This window comes from Peromyscus leucopus, chromosome 7, assembly GCF_004664715.2.
Source record: "Peromyscus leucopus breed LL Stock chromosome 7, UCI_PerLeu_2.1, whole genome shotgun sequence".
Lineage (NCBI taxonomy): Eukaryota > Metazoa > Chordata > Mammalia > Rodentia > Cricetidae > Peromyscus > Peromyscus leucopus.
In genome coordinates this window covers 96,077,671-96,101,767 of record NC_051069.1, presented here as the reverse complement: position 1 = coordinate 96,101,767, position 24,097 = coordinate 96,077,671, and the positions used below count along the sequence as shown (strand labels likewise).

Below are 24,097 nucleotides of genomic sequence, written 5' to 3'. Positions count from 1 at the left end.
GGGTCACCTGCACTGCCTTTTTACAGGGGTTTCGGGGTCTCTTTCTTAGAGACCACCTCATAGCTGCCCCAGCCACTGCCCTGGCCTTCAGTCCCAGGACCAGCCTTTGATGGGGAGGGATGGTTTTCTCGGAAGCATATGGATGGGTAGGTTACAGGCTGGTGCTCAGGCAAATAGTGACGTGCAGATGTGAGTGGATTGGCAGTTCCCTGCTCACAACTGAAAACCGAGGCACCAGAAGGCAGGTTCTCTCAAGGCTGCACAGCTGAGGGATGCCAGGTGAACCCTGGATGGCTTGACACTGAAGCTGGGCCTATTCTAAGGTGCAGGGATCTGAAACCAGGGATAGCGCTCACCTGGAGGCTTCCCGTTCAACAGGAAGTCCTCTCAGTGAGGCCTGGCCTTGCTGACCTCGCTTTGAATTCCCACTTTCTCTTACACCCCTCTTTCCTCTGACCTGGTAGTGCACTCATGTCTAACACCCCCTTCACCTGTACACATGCACCCCTTTTGTGCTGTCCACACCCGTTTCTAATTGTTCACTCTGCCTCAGATTGGACACTAGATAACCCTAGAGGTCACACCAGACCTGGGCCTTCCCTGGGAGAGCCCTTAATGTGATGATGGGGTTGAAGGAAACAACTTCAGTCAAGGAGGGCTTCCTGGAGGTGGGGACCTAAGCTGAGGCTTTGACACTCTGTCCCTTCCCCAGGTCACTGGATGTCCTCTGAGCCTTTCCCTTGAATGGCCGTCAGGTTCCAAGAAGTGTCCCCTGTCTCTGCATTGCTGGTTCCAAGAACCGCAGCTTCTGGCAGCATTTGGCTGGCATTCTTTCTTAGAGCCTGCTTGGGTTTCTAGAGTCTCCAGGCAGGGAGATTGGAGGTGGAGAACGGAAAGAGATGACTTCTCTACAGAGAAGGTCCTTCTTGAACTAGACATTGGGAGGTGGTCCTAGACTGTCAGGCAAGGGGGGTAAACACACTGGGGTTAGGCACCAGAGGTCGGTGAAGTGAAATGCCCTATCTCCTTCCTGATCAGCCATGTGAGCAGGACTGTGCGTTCTCCCTCACACAAAGGAAAATGATTCCCCGAGCCCATCAATTCCACTAGCTTCACACACTCCACTCCCCATCCCATTAGCCTGGTCCCCAGAATTCTAGGCCACAGAGAACCGGCCCAGGCCTTCTCCTGGCCTCAGAGGAGACCATCGTCAGAAAACACCCAGAGGTACAGGCCAGGGGACAGTATGGTAAGTTCTCAACAGTGAAGGGGATGGGAGCAGGAATTCTGGGGCCTTGAAAGAACGTGACACCTTCGCTATGAATCTTTTTATAATGTTGCTTTGCCTGCTTAGACTGAGTAAGTCACCCCTCCAAGTCATCCAGCAAGTTGGGTGGGTGTGACTAGGGTCAGGGAGAGATAGGCCATGATGGGTGGGCAAAGACAGAGTCCAAATTCCCTCAAGGTCAGCTGGGCCTCTCCTCTGGGTATCTTCCACCCACTCCACCTCTGAGCTGGCACTGGGCCTGCCCACTCGCCTGGGACCTGCCCGAGCACATTGAGCAACCAGTTCCTGAGAAGCGTGGAAAGCTGTTTGGTTTAAAATTAACTCCCCCGCGCACCCTCCTGCCCGCCCTCCTCAGAGTTCTTGGAAGAGGCACTCTGCTCTTCCTGGGAAGAGGCCTCTAGCCACAGCTGCTATGGTTCTGGCGAAAACACCTCACCCAGGGTGGGGGCGGAGCTGCCCACACTGTGCCTTCTCTGCCCTCCAAAAGCACCCACAGGTAAACTGCTGAGACCCAGGAGAGAAACTGGGGATGGTCGAGTTGCTGGAAAGGGGGTGCTGGTGTGCCCCAAACCCACACCTCCCAGCCCTGATACTGACTGGCTGACTCCAAGTGAAAACGTACAGGGCTATGCAGACCCAGCCTGGGTGCCCTTCGGGTAGGACACAGAGCAAATGGATCCCACAGACAGTAAACCCAGAATCTTGGCCTGTGCTGAGAATGTGTGTCTCAGGAAGATAAAAACAGCTTGCTCAGAGTCGCCCAGCTTTGCCTGTTAAAGCTGCGCCTACCCTGTCGATGCCAGACGGATGATGGCAAGATCCCAGGAGCGTAGGCACCCAAGTGCCAGGGGTAACAGTACACCCTCCCAGGTCTCTTCCTGTGGCCCCTCCACCTTTTCGGGCTACCACGGGAACCATCTCCTTCTGGATAGGCCTTCATGTCTCTGAGCTTTGAGGAAATGTTTGCCTAAGGACTCTCTCTTCTATGGCTCCTCCTACCAAACTGTCCTCTGGAAAGAGCTGAAGAAAACAAAGGAATGTTGGCCAAGGGGAAAGGTTAGCATGCATGCAAGCCCCCCCCCCAAGCATACACAACACACACACACACACACACACACACACACACACACACACACACACACACAAGCACATACACACATGCACACACACACAAGCACATACACACACACACACACACACACACACACACACACACACACACACAAGCGCGCGCACACACACATTGATATGCTTAGTGGGGAGGGTAAAATGCTTCTTGGGAGGAGGCTGAGAGCTGAGAGGCACTTAGAACATAGCCTTGGCCTCATGCAGGCTGGGGCTGAACTCTAGTAGAAAGGGAGCCCATGTCTGGTGACAGGAAAAATCTGGTCTGGTTTATTGGTTCTAGGGCTGGGGAAAGTCCCCAAAGCAGGGTTCTGCCCCTGGAAAGAATTTGCTAGATGTCATGTCCCTTCAACCACACACCATCAGGATATCTCTGGAGACAGTAAGTTCCTGTGTGGGTGGAACAGCCCCAGAGGGCTGCCTGGAGGAGTTGTAGTAGCCCCAAGTTTTCCAAGCCTTCAGAGGCTATCTGCTGTACCCTGGAGTCTGCCTGCTTCGACCAGGCTTGGGTCATGGAAACCACTGTCTTTCCACTGAGCAGACAGCTTAGGGCCTCCTTCCGTACCCAGCCTGCCGCGTCTCCCGCTCAGAGATGGGTATCTGCTTCCATGGACTTGGCTTGCCCCCAAAGCCAGGCCCAGACACTCTCGACTCACCCTCTGGTCTGCAGTCTGGCCAGAATTAGCCCTCCAGGGACCTCCCCTAGCTTGTGTCCCAGACACGGATCCCTGACCTTGCTGCCCTACAGTGACCACTGCTGCCCCCTCCTTGGCTGGCTGTGCTGCCCCACTGAGCCAGAGAGGGGTGGGGAGGCCAAGTGCAAGCCTGCTCTAGATCAAGACTGGTCTAACAGGTTGGTGTGAAAAGGCTGCCCTGCCCTGCCCAGGCTCCCTTTCTAAAGGAGGACAGCCTCCTCGGTAAGGGGGTTGCCATCGCAGAATTAAGACAGCCGCTCATGGCTTCAAGTCCGTTCAGACACATTTAGCCTTGGTCTAGCAGGATCTGCGCAGGCAGCAAACTAAATGCTGGACTTAGGTTCAGGGGCCCTTGGGACCAAGGGAATGCTAGGTGACTCAGTAATCTTGACTAAGACATCTCAGCGAGACACTAGCCAGTTAGACCTGCTGACAAGAAATACCCGGGTGGCTTCGCACTACCTGCCCCCTCCAACCATTCCAGAGGCCTGGGTCCAGAGAGCGACACCACATCGGACCACTCTCCAAACCCATCCTCCTGTGGCTGGGCAGAATCTTCCAGGCCCCAGCTACGCCCCCACGCCACGCCCTGCTGGACCTCTCTACTCTTCTGTCTGGCTTTTGAACCTTGGGAGTCTAAGGCTTTGGCAGGTGAGTCTTCAGAGACAGGGTAGAGTAGTGGTTACATGAATAAGGTCTGGAGGCAAGGCTTATGACCCCAAGCTAGCATTACCTCTCTCTAAGCCAGTGGTTCTCAACTTTCCTATGATGTGACCCTTTAATACAGTTCCTCATGATGTGCTGACCCCCAACCATAAAGTTATTTTCGTTGCTACTTCATGACTGTAATTTTGCTACTGTTATTAATCATAATGTAAATATCTGTGTTTTCTGATGGTCTTAGGAGACCCCTGTGGAAGGGCCGTGACTCACAGGTTGAGAACTGCTGCTCTAAGCCATACCCCTTCAACTGAAAACAGAGACAACCTCTGTTAGTGTGCAGGGCTGGAGCCACGCCCCAAATTGCCACCTTTGCCTCCTCCGGTTTCCGGTGGCACCCCACCCCTCTAAGTTCCGTACCTGTGAGTCTTCTCACGGGCCACCTGCTTTGACGTCGTCATGGAGCCGTCCACCTAGAGTACTTTAGAAATGAGCATCAGAGCTCAATACAGCCCTCTAGACTCCGGGGTGCTCCGCCAGCTGGATCAGTTCAGCTGCCCTCCCCACCCATCCTGGATTCTAGGTTGGTTTCTGCTTTAGCGCCATTGTGCTGGTTGTCCCAGTATTGGGGGCAGCCCCTCCCCACGCTGCCCACAGGACCTACCCCTGCACTCTTCTCTGGTGGCCAGGTTCACTGCCAGCCTCTCAGCACCTTCTCGAACCCTCTTTGCTGCAGGGTGACCCGCACCAAGGCCGTTCTTTCTCACCCACTCAGAACCTGCCCCTTTGTTCCCTTTTTACCCCCTCTCTTGCGCTACCCGCAAGCTCCATGAGGGTGGAGGCCATGTCTGTCTCGTTCCCTGCTGTGTCTCCAGGGCCTTGATGGAGTCTGACTCAGTTAGTGGCCAAAGAGCACACGTGAAGGGACTCACTCAGTGAAGGGTGGCACTAATTACTCTTGGGGCATTATGCCGGGCCCAGCATGCCCACCTCAGGGCTTACCCTTCCTCTCCAGCTAGCTTCAGCAGGGTTGCCCTTTTAGCAGCCCAGGACCATCCAGGGGGGTCCCACTGGCCAGCTGCTTTTTCCTTTCTGTTAGGGCTCGGGTCTCTGACTTGGGTCTGGGGTCCAGTGACATGTTTTCTGCCGTCCCGGCCCTAGGCAGGCATTGGTATTCCTCTCACATACAGACTGAACTATCAGCAGCTGGCAGCCCCTTGTCAGGAAAGAGCTAGACTCTGGTTTGAGGGGGCTGCGGACGGCGCACGGCCAGGACCACTCGGTGCTCTCAGTAGGCGGAGACGGGTGGAGAGAAACAACCGCCCAAGCTGCCTATCTCCACCTCGCAGAGGCGTGTGGGGCCGAGCGCAGGTGGATGAGTGCTGCTCTGTGGTCAGCTCTCTGAGCGGCCTGAGCCAGCCCCTGCTCCTGGCATTTGAATACGGGGTAGTATTTGAACCCCACTCCCGTGGAGTACAGCGTCCTCGCGCAGACTTGCACCTGGCAGGCATTCTTAGACAGTCGCTCGTGTGAACAATGAGGTTTCCTCTGCTTCCTTTTCTTACAGCAGCTGACTGTCCAGGTTGAGGCACCAGATGTGGAAAGTCTGCCTCTGGCCCCTGGGGGCCCGCTACTTTCCCACTAAATGACTCACATCTGGGGGGTGGAGGGCAAGAGGGATTACTTCACGAATTTTGGGAACCACAAAGAGGCTGAGATCAAAGTTGAAGAAAAGGCACTCCCAGGGCCATGGTAACGCTGGGAAGGGGTGCACTGTTGGCCCCCACTGTCAGCAATCGAGAAGGTGTCAGACCAAGGAGATGGGCTTGGACACTACTTCCGGCTTTAAAAATATCACCCCTCCTTCATCTACCTCTTCTTCACTCTAACCCAATGTCATTCCTTAAAAAAAAAAGAGAAAAGGATTTTTCTGTGCATGTTTCTGTGTGTGTGTGTGTGTGTGTGTGTGTGTGTGTGTGTGTGTGTGTGTGTGTGTAGGTGCACAGAGGCCAGGAGACGGCATCACTTCCCCTGGAGCTGGAAACTGGTCCTCTGACAGAGCAGCAAACACTCTTGACCCCAAGCCACCTTCCCAGCCCGCACGATGACATCATTCCTCTTGTCATTACTGTCGCCTTGTCCTCAGTCCTGGGCCTCCCCGATCCTGGTTGTTTATTGTTTTTAGCCTCTTCTGTATCAAGATGCCGCTTCTTACAGCTTCCCTGCTCACGATCCACCATTACTGGCCTCTTGTAATTTGCAGCTTCTAATGGTCTCAGGACTAAGACCATATCCTGAATTGTTTCCATAAGACTTAGAAGGCTATGAGCACAGCTTAGAGGAGCTTTCCTGTGAGGTCCTCACACACGGTGGGAGAAAATATCAGGCCATAGCAGGATCCCGGCAGTCTAAATATCCCCAAGTCAGACCATTGACCCTGGACAGCAAGAACTCTGACACTCCTCCCCGAGACCAGATCCTACCAGCTCATTGGTCACTATCTCTGACTCAACTGATCTACCTCACTGCCCGGGAAGAGCCCGCTCAGGCCTCACGTCAGGGATCCTCATTCTCACATGCTTTTGTTTCCACTGTCCTTCCTCCTTGACAGGTTGGTCCTGACTTCGGTGGCGCCTTCTTCTCCTACTACCCTCCCTCTGTGCCCACTTGCACTTTTTTTCCCCCGGAGCTAAGGATCGAACCCTTGTGCTAGGCAAGTGCTCTACCACTGAGCTAAATCCCCAACCGCCCCCACCCCCTTGCACTTTGAATGGCTACTTCCTCTACATGCACCTCTTGGGCTTGGGGCTCCTCTGCGCCCCACTTCCCACACACCCAGCAGGGCAATGGGTGGCACACCAGAAGGCATGCAATAGACCTTCACCTCCTGTCTCTCATTTCCCAAAGGGAACGGGGGAGGGGTGGTGATAAGAAAGGCAGCTCTCTGTGACCTTCACCCCTCAGTCCCCTGGCAGAGACTGCTCCATCCACGTAAGGTTCTGAGCTGCTGCTTTTCCAGATGTGAAACTGGATCACAATAGGACGAAAGGGAGACAGACTATCCGCAACTCCAGATGCCCACAGAAGGCTTCATAAACGGAAGGCATAATTTTATTATCATTACAGAAAAATCAGTGGAAGAAAAACTACCAAGCTGGTTTTTGTGTTATAATAATGGTTTTATAAAGTCTCGTTAGGTATGTATTTCTCGCTCTCTCACATGCAGGCAACTTCCTGGGCAGGAAGCAGACACAAAAGAGCTGCAAGAGCAGCCCTTGAGCCAGCATCCCCTTCCTGACCCAGCACATGCCCTTCTGCAGGGCCCGCACCACAGAGAAGCCAGCTCTGTGAAGGAAGCCACGTGAGGAGACGAGTGTGAGCTCTGTGTTTCTGGCTCCCATCTGTCTGGTTACCCAGCCTCCCAAAAGAGGCTAGGGAGAAAAGAGAGTGGGCACATCCATACGCAGGTGGTCAGGGCCAGGACATTCAGGACGACTTTGGGCCCAACAATACATCTGGGGATGGGGGGTCTCCACAGGGAAGAACCAGAGCTGGGGATCTTTGGACCACCCAGGCCTTAGGGCAGAGAAATGGGGTGACTCATGCCATTAACCCACCCCCAACCCCCACAAGGAGAATAAATAAATAAATACTGTATAATTGTGTAGCCCCCAGGCTGGCCTGCTTCCTCCCAAGGGGATGGCACTATCAACCTCAGTGCCTCTGGCTGATAGTCTCCCAGCAACAGGCTGGCTGCTCAACACATGGGCAGGGGGCCTGCCCTACCCAGCGATTGAGAAACCAGGCCTGGGAGGAAATACAGAGTTCGGGTGGCTAGGGCACACCAGCGAATGGAGGCCTGGGTCCAGCCTCCAGGGTGAGACAAGGTCCTGCCTGTCTGTCTCTGCTCTGACACGTGGCTTCACCACAGAGAGCCATATGGGACCTGGAGGCATTGACCTCGGAGCTGTGTGACGATCCCTCTTCCACCTGCCTTGTTCTTGCTGGCACCTTCTGTATGTATACAGGCACCAGGATGACTGAAGAGGGACAGCAGGAAGCCAGGTCCAGCTGGGGCCTGGGTCCTCTCCAGGATATAATTACGTGAGGCAGGGCAGGGTGTCTGGCTCCAGTCACAGCTGGAAAGGGTACTGTCGGAGGTAGTCGGCCATGCGCCGGGGCAGCGGTAGGCAGTCCACGTCGGCCACCAGACGGTTGATGACAAGGCGACACAGATGTTGTAAGCTGCGGGCACTGCTCCTGCGTACAAAGGGCTGCACCAGTTTCAGATGCACGGCAGTCGCCATGGGGAGAGGCAGGGCTGCGTCACCTGGTGCCTCTTGCTTAGGCACAGGCAGGGCTGGGGTGGGAACAGGATCTGGGCTGTCACTCCGGGTGTCAGCGGCACAGGAGGCCACATAGTGCTGCACAAGGCTGACCACATCTGGGAAGGCCAGGATTCGAGGTCTGGACAAGCAGTTGGAGTCCAGTCGGAAGCTGGAATCGGCATACTCGATGCGTACATTGGTGGGGCCACGGGTGGTTTTGACGGACAGCGTGAACAGGTAGCTGGGGTGGGTGCTGTCTCGTACTAGGAACGTGCCCTCTGGCATCTTCTGTAGGTGTTGCCGGGCCTCGCTGGCTGTAATGGAACCCCAATACCATCCTAGACAAGTAGAGAAGAGGCCAAGGGACTGATCAGAATGGAAAGTAGACCTAAGGGCACCAACTCAGGGCTCTCAAGTTGGAGAGCCCCTTCCCATTTCCCTGGAGAGGGATGCACCTCTGCCATCAGACTTAGGGCCAGGACCAGGCTGCCCAAATCCGATTCAAAATCCAAAGAGCTTAGTTCCTCCACAGACCTCCCAGGACAGGGTCTGTCTCTCCTGAGACTCACCAGATTCCCGAAGGTAGGAGAAAGTCTTGGCTATACACAGCAGGTCCTCCTCAGGGTCCAGCACCTTTGGTTCGCTCTCTGACTGGACAGGGGTCTCCTCTGCCACCTCCTCTGGGAGTGCCCCAGTGGGCAAGGGCTGCATGGTTGGCTCAGGCAGCTCCAGAGACTGGGCCCACAGAGGCCGCTGCCCACTTTGCTCCCCAGCCAGCAGAGGACAAGACCTAAAGTGGGCAGATAGGCAACAGAGCTTTCATGTGATCTCCATTTCCAGAAAAGGCCTTTGATTGCTTCCCCCAAACACACCGGTTTAAACAAACAAAAACAAAAAAACAAACAGGGCCTTATTATGTAGCCCTGGCTGGCCTGGAACTTGTTCTGTAGCCCAGGCTGGCCTCACATTCACAGAGATCCACCTGCTTCTGTCTCCCAAATGCTGGCATGAAAGGTGTGAGCCACCACACCCAGCTCCTATATACAGATCTTTCTTTCTTGTTTTTTGGAGTGTTGGAAATTGACCTCAGAGGCTCACACAGGCTAAGCAAGTGTTCCACCACTGGGCTATATATACCCATACCCCCAGTTTCATAGAACCCATTCTCAAAAGATTCTTTTCTACTCTCCTGCATTTACTATATACAAATTAACCCTCATCTTGTATCACCAAAATCACAGGCCGTTCCCCAGGAGCACTTTCAGCATTCTTACCCCAAGAATGGGGAACCTGTCGATGCAAAAGCTAACTCCCAGCTGTGCTGGATTGAGGTAGCCTGTCAAATGCCACTCTATCTGGTAGAGTCACAGGATGAACTCGGCTGGGATCCTCAGGGAGACCTCAAGATTACAGGAGAAAACCTAAGGTTACATGGTAGCTTCCTGTCAATGGAGGTATCTGTTGGGGGTACCTCCGTCCACATCGGCTAGGACTTCGAGACTTAAACAAGCTCCTACCCATAACCGGCTGGATTCCCGTCCTGGGCTCTGCTCCTCTCGGCTGAGGGGAGGCAGTGGCCTCTAAAGGCATTGGTGACTCTCATCTCTCATAAATAAGAGCTCCCACCAAAGGACGGAGCACTCAACCCACATTCCAGACTCCACCCTGTCGAGTGTGTACAGTTTACCTCTCTCTGGCTTGCTGTTTTCCTTCCTTCCAGATGAGGGCCTACTTGCCCTGAGGGGTTTGGCAATATTAGAGAGCCAGGGTTAGGGGAACCGAGATGGCTGAAATCCTAGGGGAAGCCCATCCAGGTGGTGGCCCAGGGGCTCTGCGTCCTGGGGAAGGAATAGTTGACGCTCTCTCGTTTCTCATAAAACATGTCTCCGGGCCTCAGTTCTGTGTCTAGGTCCCTGTTGGATCTTAGGACCTCAAGATAATGAAACCCTAGGCTCTACCCACACTTGCTGGGGAAGGCAACCCTGTATCAGGTATTGCTTGTAAACAACAAGGAGTGGTTAGGAGCCGGTAGCAGTCAGCAGGGACAGAAGCCAGACCTGACAGTGTAAGTGGTGTTTAGAAGGTCACGGTCCTGTGGCCACTCATGAGAAGGGGTGGCTGGCTCTTCCTGCCAAGTGTTTTTCCACACTTAATCAATCTGACTGAGCCGTGAGAGCTCTCAAATCCCACTTAGTGAGTAGAATTTTGAGGTGACCTGCCTGCTGGGGCTCATAGCCTGTTCCAAGTACCTTTTAAGAGGATGTGGGCAGCCAGCCAGTCATTCCACAGCCTCTGTTGTAAGCATGACCAAACAGCTTAGTGAGGCCTCTTGCCCAGGTCCCACATGCATGTGTAGTAAGCACCTCTGGGGCTGGTATGGCGTCTAGGTGTAGAATGGCTGTGTTAATCCCCTCAGGTTGCTGGGGAGAGACTATATATCTAGGCAGGGGTGTGTCTGCCACTGTGTCATTGTGGTGGGGTTGAGGGCTGGTGTGTTCCAAGAACCTGTGTGTGCATGTCTTGGAATCGAGCCATTAAGTCCTGCCTGACGATACAAGCCAGTGAGAAGAACCAAGCCCGGGAAGGTGGGATACACGCGCATCTGTTCGAGAGCTTGTGTCCCTAATGCCCAACACTGGCCCCGAGGTTCCCAGGGGCCTTCAGTTAAGGCAAAGTCAAAGAGGCTGTGGGAGCCCAGAATGGAGGAGGGGGCCACCCAAGAAAGAAGGCAGTGTGGGGGTCTGCTGAGGAGTCCAAAATTCAGACTGAAGGAACATGGTAGGGACTACCAAAGAATAAACAGTCTTCCCAGCACCTCCATGTCCTTTTCCTGAGACCCAGGACAGCTTAGAGCAAGGGCACTTCAGCCTGGCCCCACCCTCCACTCTCCCTCACTTGGCACCATATGCATGTCAGTTATAACCACTGCTACCGGACCACCCAGCTCCCCCTGGATTTGTCAGACCCAGGTATTCATATTTCCTCTCTTCTTAGCATTTCCTGAATTCCTGACTGATCAATGACTTAAGGGGACACTGAAACAGGGTGAACAGGTGTGCCAAAACCACTCAGCGGAGGCCAAGACTTTGTCTTATCAAAGCCCCAGTCCACCTACAGTCCCACATTTCCATGTCCATTTCCAACCTTGGAGAAAGCAGGCTAACGTTTTTGTAGCACTGAGACCTCAATCTGGGCTTAAAAGAGGTGTGGGGATGCTCCTAAGGGTGCTGGTTATCAGGTGCCAGTCTTGGGAGAGTCAAGGACCTCAGGGATGGCCTAACCGCTGACCTGGGACGGAGGAATGGACACCTGAACCGAGAGGAGGCCAGGGGCTGGTCACTGGCAGGTAGGAAGCCGGAAGGCGTGGTAAGCTCTGGGCTCAAAAAAGTCTAGACTGGTGAGCTCCATCCGGACCTCTTAAAGTTGTTGCCAGTGAGATCTCAGGAACGGGGGCTCCTCCCACCGCTCACCAGCCCCATTTAAGTGTGTATGTGTGTGTGTGGTGGGGGGTATCCTAGGCACACCACTCAAGGTCCTGTCGAACTCCATCACCTCCAACCGGTCAAGCCCTCCCAAATCCCGCAACTAGCTGGAGGCCTGTGATCTCCCCGTGCTTCCCGCGTGGAGCATGGGCAGGGAGAGAGCGGCGCTTACCCCTGTACGCAAAGGACCATGTCCTAGAGGCAACGGCGGCTCGAGAGTCGGGGCTCGGCGGGACGGAAGCAGAAGGGAGCCAGTGGGTGTCGAGGGCCCGAAGGTCAAGGTCCCGGGGCTCACGGGCGGCGAGCAGGGACTGAAAAGCTGTGGAGCTAGCAGCCTGGAAGGACGAGGGGGCCGGGCCGGGAGGCGGGGCGGGGCCAGGCGCCTCCTAATCTTTTGTCCGCTGCGTCCCAGCCCTTCCCGGAAGCCGCATCTTCCTAGAACCGCAGGCGTTGCGGCGACCGGGAGGGGAACAGGGGCGCTGGAGTCTGGGGCTTCGGACTGCGAAAGGAAACACCTTTGACAGATTTCCAAGAACTTTCCAGGAAAACTGGGCAGGAGCTCCTCGAGTTGACCAATCGCAGCGCTGGAGGTGGAGCCGAGCAGCTGAACGGGCCAATTGAAGTGCGTGAATCCTGGACTGACGTGACCGAGTGAGGCGGGGCCTAGAGACTGGTCGGGAGAAGACTAAGTTTAGGGGCAAGTTACGAAGGAAGAAGTGTGCGACTCAGGCCAGATTGTCTTCCTTTCCTCTGCTTCTTTGGGGATGGGTGCGCTTATCTCCCCGTAGAACTGCAGCGCGAGGGCAGGGTCTGGGCCGGTCCTCCTAGCTAGCCGCTCCTATCGGACGTTGTATTAGGGCTCCCTATTGGGTCTCGCTTACAGCAGGACACTGTGTGTGGAGTTGCCAGGAGGTAGGTGTTGTGGTGTGAGATTTGGAGATAGACTTAGGGAGAGGCGTGGGATGCATAAGGGGGCCCAGGAAATGAGCAGGTAGGTCTACTGTGGTTACCACAGCTAAAAGGGTTTAGGCTACATCTAATCTTTTGTATCAAATGAGTTCATCCTATCTGTGTCTGATCTCTGAGTAGACCTCCTCCAGTCATAGAATGGGAGGTGAACAGAGACAATCAGCTCCCAGATAGCTCAGTCTATGGCTTGGTGAGGTACAACCAAATGCTGTGAGAAACCTGAGTTCAAACAAAGGGAGATAGTTTGGGGATAGGATCATAGAGGTAGGGGACAGAACCGTGACACTGCTCTCCTGTAAAACAGAGAACTTGCTATGTTTTATTCCCAGTAACTCACCAGGAGAATTAAAAAAGGATCCAGACTGTCCTGGAACTCGGCATGTAGACCTGTAGACCAGGCTATCCCCAAACTTCCAAGTCCAGGCTTCCGGTGTGGGGTTACAGGCTAAGCCACTGTGTCCAGTTTACCAGGGAGCATATTGAAGGGCTATAGGGTCTGTAGAGAACGTCCTCCAAAACTTTGGTCCAGGATATGGGGAGATGGGATCTAGAGAGGCAGTAGTACCCACTACTTCCACACCCATCACTGTCCAGTATGTGTGTTTCTTCCCTTGACACATATCACTCCACCCAGGTTCCTCAGAAAGGGTGGCTAAAAGATCTTTGGCAGGACTGACAGGTTTCTGGCAGTGTACAGGACTTTGAATAATAGCATCTGGGCTTTCCCCAGCACAGATAAGGCTCTGGGTGCCCCACCCAAGATAGAGAGCTGAAGATAAGACTCTGTGAAAAGAAAGAGTACTTAATGAAGATCAGAAATGACTCCAAAGGACCCGATTCTCTGTAGCTGCCCCGAAGGGGAAGTTAAGCTTCAGTGTAACCCAATCAGAGCTCCCAGAATAGAGTAAGAAGCCAGTTTCTTGGAATATGGGTGGGGTAGAGCCAGGGTATCTAGAAAGCATGGGATCCCTGTATGGCTCCTAACTCTTCTGTAGGAACTATTGCCACATTGCTAAGAAGATAAGGGGATTTCACAGGTGTCATCATGCAACTGAGCTGTAATTTTCTTTTTTAAATGTGTGTGTATGTGTGTGTGTGTGTTCAAGTGTTTGCAGGTGCCATGGCACTCGTGTGGACTCAGAGGATAACCATGTGAGTCCTAGGGCTCAACAAAGGTTGTCAGGCTTGGTGGCAAGCACCTTGATTTGCTGTTCAATTTCCCTGCCCCCCAGAGCTGTGATTTTGAACTTGGACCTTCTGATGCCACATTTCAAGCACTCTACCCCAAGACCGTGTCCCTTCCATTTTACTGTGACTACTGAATACCTACTGTGTGCTGGACACTCAGCAAGTTCCAGTTTTATTTAGCAGTCACAACAACCATAGATAATGCCATCTGTTATGTGTGGAAACTAAGACACAGATTACACTGTACCTTAGATTTTTTTTTAATCTTTTTTTTTTTTTTTTTTTTGGTTTTTCGAGACAGGGTTTCTCTGTGTAGCTTTGCACCTTTCCTGGAACTCTCTCTGTAGCCCAGGCTGGCCTCGAACTCACAGAGATCTGCCTGGTTCTGCCTCCTGAATGCTGGGATTAAAGGTGTGTGCCACCACTGCCCACACTGTACCTTAGATCTTATAGCTAGCAAGTAGTGGGTTACAACCAAAGCCGTATTACCTTCCATATACTTCGCCTCTAGGTCAAGGTAACCTTCAAACTCCTTAGCATCCTTCTCTGTCCTTACTCTATCTGTATCAGAGCACCTGTATTCCCTTGAAAGCATCTCCAGAGAGGTCAAGGATGCGGAAGTTCTGTGCAAACCAATGTCCCCAAGGGGTTTGGCTCTCCAATAGTCTTTTGTGGATTTAACAGTGTTATGCATCTCACCTGTGTGCTGGGAACTGTTGTGTGCCCCTGTTCTGCCCAAACTGCCCACTTACTTGCTTCATTCAAGCTTTGTGAATAACTCTGGCCATTCCCTTATTACCTCTTCAATCCCTGACTGCTCCCGTTGAATGGACTCCATCCTTGACTGCTGGGCCCACGCTGCCACCTAGTGGCGCTCCTTAAGTCCTCACTAGCCAAATACAAAGATATTTCTTCCTAGTGTATTCTGTTTCAGGCACTGTGTGGATTCCTGTTGCTGCAGGACACCTTTACCTTCACCCTCCCAGAAAAATCACAAGATGGATCACAAGAATACACAGCAATATTCCCTCAATATCTGTTTTCTATCCTTTCACCATGAGCAGGTTCCCTTTCATCAAAAGGCAATTGTGGCGAGGAGCAGGGGCTGCCCTCCACCAGCCACTTACTGGATGGTCTGTTTGGTCACCTTAAGTTACTTCAGTGGCCTCAGTCTCTGTTCCCTTGAACACAACTACTACCAAGGGCTAAGTGGCAGAGTCTGCTGCCATGAACCCAGCCTGCCCAGGCCCAGCATCCTATGTTTCGAATCTTTCCAATAGTGTGAAAGGAGACATGATTCCAGGTGCTTGCTGCAGCATAGGCATTGGGAAGGAGCTACATGTTCTGATTTTCCTGGGCTAAGTGAACAGCTGGAAAACCTCTGTTTATGATGGGTATGGGAAATATATGTGTCTATATAATCATAGGCATTTACATTTAAATTGTGTGTGTGTGTGTGTGTGTGTGTGTGTGTGTGTGTGTGTGTGTATGATGGGTAAGCATGCCATGCTGTGAATACAAAGGTTAGAAGGCAACTTTGTGGAGTCTGTTCTCTCTTTCCACCTTTGTATACATCCTAGGGGTTGAACCTAGGTCTCTGGGCTTCTGTAGGAAGTGCACACTTATCCACTGAGCCATCTCACAGCCCAGGAAGGGCATTCTTTATGGGGCTACTTACCTTTATACTTCAGTGTGGTCTGAACAATTGCAGCAAGCAAGTTTGACTTCTATGAATATAAATTTTAACAAAATGCAGTGTATGGTGGCTCACATCTGTAGTTCTAACACTTGAGAGGTTGAGGCAGGAAGGTGAGGAATTGAAGGTCATCCTTGTCTACTCAGTGAGTTTAAGGTCAAAAAAGAAATGGAATGCTTTCTGAAATGCCCAGGGATGTGTTCATATTGTGTTGTTCTTGATTCCCATCATTACTTAAAGGGAAACTTACACAATGTTGGGAGCCCTCCATGTCCGCTAATTCCTTGAGGCAGGGACCCACTTAGGTAGCACCAACCTTCACTTTCAGATGGAACGGCACACCTACAAAAGGAAAAGCGATGGTATCTACATCATAAACCTGAAGAGGACCAGGGAAGTCGTTGCCTGCAGCTCAGGCTATTGTTGCCATTGAGAACCCTGCTGGCGTCTTCTCCGGGAACCCTGGCCAGTGACCCTGCTGAAGTTGTTTGCTGCTGCCGCCACTGGAGCACTCCAATTGCTGCCCCCTCATGCCTGGCACCTTCACTAACCAGATGCAAGCGGCCTTCGGGGAGCTGTGGCTTCTGGTGGTGACTGGTCCTGAGGCTGACCACCAGCCCCTCACAGAGCCCTCTTGTGTTAACCTGCCCACCAATGCTCTGTGTAACACAGACTCTCCTCTGTGCTACATGAACATTGCCATCCCATGCAACAACTAGGGAGCTCACTCAATGGATCTGATGTGGATGCTGGCCCCGGAAGTACTCTGCATGTATGGCACTGTCTCCCGTGAGCACCTGTGGGAGGTTATGCCTGATCTTTACTTCTACAGAGACCAGAGGAGACTGAGTTCACTGTTGTTACCCAGAGGTGGCAGACTGGTCTGAGGGAATGCAGGTGCCCTCTGTACCCATCCAGCAGTCCCCTGCTGAAGGCTGGAGTGCCCAGCCAGCTACTGGGGACTGGTCAGTAGCTCCCACAGTACAGGCCAATGAGTGCTTGGAGTCACCACTGAGTGGTCCTGAGCTCCTCTGCAGACACCTGAGCAAAGGGGGAAAAGGTGGACGGAAAATAAAGTTCCTAAAAGCTGAAAAACAAACAAACAAATAAATAAACAAGCAAACTTAAAAACACAATTAAAATTTTTAGGGTACTTAAAATCTAGCTCTATTTTGGTTTGGTTTGGTTTTTCGAGACAAGGTTTCTCTTTGTAGCCCTGGCTGTCCTGGAACTTGCTCTGTAGACCAGCTAGCCTCAAACTTAAAGATCCACCTCCTTCTGCCTCCAATGTGCTGGGATTAAAGGTGTGGGCCACCACCACCCAGCTGAACCCTATTTAAAAATATTAATTTTATTTTTAATTATGTGTATGTGTTTGTGTGCAGACGTACATGAGTGTGGATGCCCAAGGAGGCAGAGGTACAGGATCCCCTGGAAGCAAAGTCACAGGTGGTTGTGACCCACCTAGGTATGGAGAATGTAACTTGGGTCCTCTCAAAGAACAAATGTGCTCTTAACAGCCAAACCCCATTTTTGGTTTTGTTTTAAGAAAGAGACATTTTTTTACAGCGCCCACACTGAGATGCCCAGTTTCTACCCTTAGTTATCTACCCTTGTGGAATCCTGCTCATAGGGAACGAGACCTTGCTGAACCTTGGGTTCACTAGCTTCAAACTGGTTGCCTACAGAAGGCAGTGCCTGCCTCAGCCTCCTAGCAGCAAAAACTTCCAGATTGCATAGCTTCCTTCAAGCTCTTACATCTGGGGTTTGATTATTAGGTGGGACTATGATTCCACCTGATCCTAGGTGTAGCTAGGCAAATGTGTGTGGGCGTGTGCCTGCACATGGCTATATGTATCTGTGCATATGTATGTCATACACATTTATGTATCTGGATATCTGTGTGTGTCTCTTGTATGCAGTGTGTGTGTATCAGGCTTTTTCTTTTAGGCCACCAACCAGCTCCCAAATCTTGACATAGAGACTTAACCTTATCAGCCTAGCTTAGGCACATTTCTGGCTATCTCTTCTAAATTAACCTGTTTATCTACTCTTTGCCTCGGGGCTTATTACCTTTCTTCCATCTATCTTTCTTTCACTGCTTCTCTATGTCTGGCTGACTGATGTCTCCCTTCTCTCCTCCTTCTTTTCTCCTTCTTTCTCTCCTTCTTCTCCTCTTCCTATTTATTCTGTCTACCAGCCCCACCTATCCTTTCTCTGCCTAGCTATTGGTTGTTCTGCTTTTTATTAGACCAATCAGGTACCTTAGGCAGGAAAGGTGAAACAAATGTGACAGATCTCTACATCATTAAACACACATCCTTACATCATTAAACAGATGCAGCATAAACAAAACGTAGCACTCCTTCACACAGTTAAAGTACTATTCTGCAGCATAAACAAATGGAACACATCTTTGCCCAGTTAAAATAATGTTCCATAACAGTGTGAGTGCATGTATCAGAGTATACTTGGACATGTGAATGAGTAGAGCAAGAAGGAAACATGAGAGGTGGTCACTATTTGAGAGAGCCCAACTTTGAGGTTGTGCTTTGGGTTGAAATGAGGGGGCGGGGGCGGGGAGAGACTCTCCTGCTACTTGTTGACTTCAAGCAGGTCACTTGCCCTCTCTGGGCTTGTTTCTCTTGTGTGCTTTCAATGTGTGTCTAAAGGGATGATCATGTCTTCCTTCCCCCTGTCTCAGTGAGACCATGGGGTTCAGGTAGAGCATTTCCTGGTCTGCAGGAAGTGTTCTTATGATTAGTGGAGGCTCTTATCTAGGGACTTCTGCTTCATAGATTGTTGCTAGCTTAAAGGTTGCCTGGAGAAGACAGAGTCGCCAATCCTGGAGAAGACAGACTGAGCTGTCGCACACAGAGAGTTACCACAAATAGTTGCAGTACCCTTCACAAAGTAGTTATCAGCAACGGGATGCAGTTGTATACATAGGAGGGCACCAAATTCCTGCTAGCTAGGAACTAATTCTCTGACAACTGTGGATGTGCAGCCTGTGGATCTTTGTATGTGTTGTGGTGGGAGGTTATAGAGGAGGTCTTCAAGGTCACCAATCCTAGGCCAGGAGATTTATGCATTTTGGAGGTAGACGCCTTTGGGTGGAACAAAGGTCCTGGTGGCTGCAGGACTGAATATATCCTGTAGATGGCAGCAGAGACCTGCTCAAAGGGCCTGGCTGTGGCACCGCCCACTTTCCAAAAGTTTCAAGCAATCACTTGGCTTGGGTACTTCAACTTGTGGGTTGTGGATATGGTTGAAAGATTTGCCACAAGAGACCCAGTCTCGCTATCTGTGGCTCTCACTGAGTTTTTTTTTTTTTTCTCCATGGGCGCCCCTGATCCTTCTGTAAAATAAGAGACCTCTGGGAAAGCTGGCTCAAGATATCTATGACAGGCTAAGATGGACTAAGAATGAAACTGATGTCTAAACCCAGAAAGGGAATTTCAAAGCTAATAGTGTGTCTCTGGGGTGGGAGAAAGGGAGTTTAATGGTAAGTTGACCTCTATTATTTACTTGGTTTATTGAGACAGGGTTTCTGTGTAATCCTAGTTGTCCTGGAACTTGCTTTGTAGATCAGGCTGGCCTCCAACTCAGAGATCCGCCTGTCTCTGCCTTCCCAGTGCTGGGATCAAAGGCGTGGGCCACTACACCCGGCTAATTTTATTTTTTTAAACACAGCTTCACGATGTAGCCTAGGTTAACCCTGAACTCAAAATCTTCCTGCCTAAGCCTTCTTCGAGCAGGAATTAAGGATGTTCACCACCGCGGCCAAGGGCTTGAAACAGAATAATCCGAAGCCCAAACCATAATAAGGTGAAAAGCTGATATACCTGACCAAATGGAAAACCGAGATTTCTGATTCAGGAACGCCCCAGGTGAGTTCAACCTGCGGCTGCAGACCGGACAGCACGAATGTGGTCCAATACATTAGCTGACAAGTAAATCGCAAAGTCAAAAGATTGGTCAGGAAGCGCACAGAAAGAAAAGCTGGCTAGGGCTAAAGAGGTACCCTAAACCACCGGGGACCGAAGAGTGGCGAATCAAACAGCATACCAGTTCCCAGGGCGGGTTGGCAAAAATTAAGTTGAATTCTAGTGCGCTTAGCCACCTAGAAAGTCGGGAGTCTAGCAAGGCCCCCTGGCAGCATGCAAAAAGAACACCGCACTCAAGAGCCTTAGAGAAACACAGTGTCTTACGCTGTCACTTTTCTAGGTCGCGGATAAAAATCCGAGACTGATACGGCACTTGGAGGAGTTTCTACCCCGTGTCCCAAGGCGCCGGGAAAGTTACAGCCACTTCTGGAGGCCACGCCCCCATTTTGTCTGTTGGGGGAGGACGGGGGGCTGGGGGCGGAGCCTGCCAGCGGCTGTGCCCTGGCCAGCCCAGCCCGGACCGGCCTGGCCCTTTAAGGCTGACCTAGCGGGGCCCCAAGTCCGGATGACGTGCGGGGAAGGGGGGTGGAGGGTCACGTGAGCGGCGAGACTCAGGCCCAGGGCGCCCCTCGGCTACGGGTTCCCGGGATCACTATCCCTTGCCCCTCTCGCCTGCTGCATGGCTTCCGTCTAGTGCATTGCCACCAAGTGCGCCTTCGCCAGGTACGCTTTCCCGGGGTCCCTGTGTGGCCAGCTCTCAGGATCTGGCGGCTACACAGCGCTGGACTCCTTCCCCACTCGACACGTGCCCCGACCGAGGGATCACCTCCCCCCTGCTGCACGTAGGTACTCTCAGGCAGTTTCCAGCTTGTCTTGGGCCAGCAGCCCAGTCAGTCTAGTTCTGGAGAAATCAAGGCTGGGGTGTGTCCCAAAAAGTCCGTGTGGGGAGTGACTCTTTCCCTTTCCCTCAGGTGCCTCCGGACGCGTCAGGCTGGGGCTACCTCCGAGCGCCCCGTGGGGGCCATGGATGGCGAGACGGCAGGGGAGAAGGGGAGTCTTGCGCCCCCGCCGGGTGCTCTCGGTGGGCCCACCTTGGGCGGTGCTCAGGCCCTAGGTGTGCGACGGGAGCCCAAGAAGTACGCGGTGACTGATGACTACCAGTTATCCAAGCGGGTGCTGGGCCTGGGTGTGAACGGCAAGGTGCTGGAGTGCTACCATCGGCGCACGGGACAGAAGTGTGCCTTGAAGGTTAGTGACCCATCTCTCTGAGGGCTGGGGTGACCTGGAGGGTACAACAGCCCATACCTGGGGGGGGGGGTGTCCAGGGCCTCCATGAAGCATCTACACTTAGCATCATGTTTTATTTTTATACTCTTCCTCTAAGATCAGACTCACACATGGGGAAACAGGCTCGACCTACCCAAGCTCCGGGTGTGTCCCAAAGAGCAAGGGGAGGAGTCAGTGTGATTGGGCTGTTGAACCCGGAAGGTGGGAGGGAGTGGCCGTACACTCTGGCTCTGGCTTGGGCATGGGCCCAAGTCGGGGCGCTTAAGGCTTGGCTATCCCCCTCCACCAAGTGGCCTCTGCTGTGGAGATGAGTCTAAGATTCCCTCTACCTGAGGCTGGGCCTCCCAAGGCTCAGAGCAGCCTGCTTCCTTCTCATTGCCTCTGCCTGATTAGGCTGAGCTATGAGCCTCTTAGAGCAGGGTCGGGGGGCCAAAGGCTGATGCCCATCACACTTCAGGGTGCTCCTTGACTACTGGGCTCTTGATGAATTGTTGCCCCCTTGTGGAACGGGACAGCTCTGCTCCTAGACTGACCCACCCTGGACAAATGATGGGCAGCCATTTAGTCCTATCATACTCAAGGTTCCCTAGAAGCCTGGCACATGGATGGAGGGGGACTGGGGGCGTGGCTTGCAGTAGCTGATCTCTGCATCTGGCCTCAGGTACCCAGTTCCAGCCCAAGAGCCCCCACCCTTACTCCTATCCCTCTCCTTCAGAATCCCTTGAAATTGTTTGTCATTGGGAACCTGTCCCAGTTGGCGGTGATGCCATTGGCACCGGGGTGGTACAGCACGGTGGAGAGTGACCCCCGGAAGTCAGTTTAGTAAAGGTCTGTTTGCCAAGTTGCCAGCAGGAGCCAGGGTGCAGAGTCCTGAAGATGTGGCTCTAATCTCTACCTTGGTGTGTGCCAACTCTGTAACCTTGGGCAACACGTTGGAGGACTGTAGTTCAGTCTCTGATTTTGTTCAGGGAGAAAGAACAGGGCTTGGTGTGAACTTGAAATGAGATGAGTGAACTTGAACAGGCCTGGAATCAGCCTAGAGAGGCTTCAGGACTTACTCAAGGCACAGGCTCTGCAGGAATTTGAGTGACACTCGGCCCGTTCTTTGTCTTTCTCTGGTGTATCAAGGCTGATGGAGGAGGAGGTCGTCCCCCAAGAAGGACTCTGGAGGGGATCATGAAGGTGGCCTCAAGGGCAGGGAAAGGGTTGACCTGGGGCCTGGGGCCCAGGCATGGCTTTGTTACCCCTAACCCTACAGTTGACTAGAGCTTTGGGTCCCAGGCAGAGGAGAAGGCGGCTTTCCTCATGGCGGATAGGTATAAGGAGATGAAAAGCGAGCCCTTGCCATTAGCTATCCTTTTGTGTGAACTAGGAGGCAGCCTGGGAGAGGGTGAGTGGTTGATTGAGGCCAGAGAACCTCTTCTCAGGTCCAAGACTTTGACCCTGAGAGGCGAGACTGAGAGTTCTGACCAGCCCCTCTAGGGTTTAGATACTGTGAGCCAAGGCCCGAGTCTGCAGCCAAGGCCCGAGTCTGCGGCCCAGGCAATTCCAGGTTTGCGCAGGGCTGGCCCTACACCTCCCCTAGAGACAGTGTATCTGACCAGAGACTGGAGGAACTTGGCTGCCACGGCTTCCACTCTAGCGCCACTATTTTAGGGCCCAGTGTCCTCCTTCCTGTCCTGGACTGGGAACTGGGCAGTTCTGGAGTAGTTTTACCTCTGTACCCCTTAAGACTGTACGTGAGCATGACTGGAGTTACTCGCTCAAGGACCCTAGGATCTGGCCCTAAACTGACCCTCAAGGACACAGATTAGATGTGACCCTCACCCTAATTCTTTCTGATCTTGACTCCTACACTCAAGAAGGGGCCAGTACAACCCTGGCTCAGTGACTGTGTGTACACATTGTCTTAGTGGCTTGGCCTTGGGAGGGGCAATGGCATCTTCTCACTCCTAATTTCTGTCCTCTGTCCAGAAGAGTGAGGACATATTGGGGGTCTCAACATAGTGGCAGACCTGGGCCTAGGGACCTCCGCCAGCCCTTGAATGGGTCCTAACCCTCTCCCAGCTGCTCTAGCTCAGCCTAGGAGAAGGTCATGGGCTCTGTGCCTTGGTGCCTTCCTAGAGCTGTGCCTTCGTTTCTTAGGCTGTCCTATCCTGACCCTGTAGCCTGAACATGGTCAGGCCATCCCTTTTTTTTTTTATGCCCATCTTAAGGCTTTGTTGCCTGAGAGGTCAGAAAGGACCTAGCAGGAAGCCTAAAGGCAGCAGGCACTCATGAAACAGGAAGATTGTGGTCACTGGCCCTGTAGCCACGACCATTTTGTGGGGCTCCAGAGGAGCAGGCCCTTCCCTCTTCCCGTTTCTCTTCGCCCCTGACCACTGGCTTATTCTAGCATGGCTTCATGCAAGGCCTCTTTCCCAGGCCAACTTCTGTGACCAGTAGGACTTTCTGTGGCACCCCAAGCACTTATGCTGTGCTGTTGGAACCAGAGGGTGAAGTACCTCAAGGGGTCTATGGGGGATGCGGTCTTCGTACTCCTTCTGCTGACATCGTGTGCTCCTTCCCAGGCCTAACTGATTAAAAGCAGATGTGATCTGGGCACTTAGTACCTTCAAATAAAATCAATGAAGGTCCAGGGGAGACAGGGGGCGTGCCCATGGGAGGAGAGGTGGGGTCCTTTTTCCTGCTCCTGCCGCTAGACAACAGGACTGGGGACCCTTCCCTTCTGATCAGCACAGCCTGTTGGAGTCTCCTCTGGGCTCCCAGTGCCTCCTCTTCTCTTCTTCATTAAAGAGAACGGGATGGTGGGGTGGGGTATCTCCTGTAGAGTCTTCCAGATGGGGCCTCTCCAGTGAACATCCTCCTCCCAGGCTCAGGCTCAGGAAGTGACTGGCTGCTTCACCCAGAACAGTTCTTTTTCCATTGGTGTTGATAGCTGAGGCAAGCTAGGCCGCTCTGGATGTGTGCTGTGTAGGACCACAGTGATACCCTGTAGCACAATGCCTCAGAGGGGATATTTTCCCCCTGATTGATTGGAAATAACACCCTCAAGACCAGGAAATCTTGCTTGGTGTCACCCTGACTCTACATACTTTGAGCCTCTGAGTATGGCACCCGAGGCTTTTGCAGTTCAGTCTTCTGGTCTTTGCTTCCGTAGGTGACTGACTTTCTTCTCTAATGGAGCCATTCCCACCTGGGGAGGCTCAGGCCCACTGACGCCCCTTCCAGGAAGCTGTCCTGAGCCTTTGATTTTTGGAGCAATGGAATCTTCTTTGCCCCTAAAGCTATAAATCAAAGCTCCCTGTAGCACCTGGGCCCAGGGCCTGGCTCATAAGTGCTTATTGAAATAACCAAGCACAAGGACTTGGACTTTTTCTAATCTCTCCTATGGCCTCTCAGAGATGAACCACAGGAAAGTGCTGTTTCCCAGTCTAGGCCTGGGACTTCACAGAGGAGCGTAGCAGCTTCACTTTCCCAGATGGAGGCCAC

General features: G+C 52.6%; 2 protein-coding genes and 1 pseudogene across 4 annotated transcripts in view; 2 read left to right on the top strand and 1 right to left on the bottom strand.

The window, feature by feature from the left end:
* Window positions 1-6,857: 6,857 nt before the first annotated feature.
* On the bottom strand, window positions 6,858-12,051 carry Cish (cytokine inducible SH2 containing protein). The gene is made up of 3 exons (XM_028895342.2): window positions 11,751-12,051; window positions 8,666-8,886; window positions 6,858-8,434 (listed from the first exon to the last, which is right to left on the bottom strand). The coding sequence occupies exons 1-3, from the start codon at window positions 11,768-11,770 to the stop codon at window positions 7,902-7,904; spliced, it is 774 nt and encodes a 257-aa protein (XP_028751175.1). The 5' UTR covers window positions 11,771-12,051; the 3' UTR covers window positions 6,858-7,901.
* Window positions 12,052-12,120: 69 nt separating this feature from the next.
* On the top strand, window positions 12,121-16,535 carry LOC114711005 (annotated as a pseudogene).
* Window positions 16,536-19,222: 2,687 nt separating this feature from the next.
* Mapkapk3 (MAPK activated protein kinase 3) overlaps window positions 19,223-24,097 on the top strand; it is a 35,183-nt gene continuing 30,308 nt past the window's right edge. Inside the window, exons 1-2 of one of the 3 annotated variants that reach the window (XM_037207907.1) lie at window positions 19,223-19,321; window positions 20,290-20,566. In XM_037207907.1, the coding sequence (XP_037063802.1) occupies window positions 20,342-20,566 (225 nt within the window). In that variant the 5' untranslated portion in view covers window positions 19,223-19,321; window positions 20,290-20,341. Of the gene's footprint in view, window positions 19,322-19,812; window positions 20,161-20,289; window positions 20,567-24,097 lie in introns of those variants that run through there. The other 2 variants (XM_028895322.2, XM_028895323.2) reach the window with 2 other exon arrangements.

Excerpts from the sequence above, each read along its gene's own strand:
- Cish (XM_028895342.2), bottom strand. The coding sequence starts at position 11,770 with ATGGTCCTTTGCGTACAGGG. Across the intron at positions 8,887-11,750 it reads ATGGTCCTTTGCGTACAGGG|GTCTTGTCCTCTGCTGGCTG; the intron begins GTAAGCGCCGCT and ends TGCCCACTTTAG. Across the intron at positions 8,435-8,665 it reads CTCCTACCTTCGGGAATCTG|GATGGTATTGGGGTTCCATT; the intron begins GTGAGTCTCAGG and ends CTACTTGTCTAG.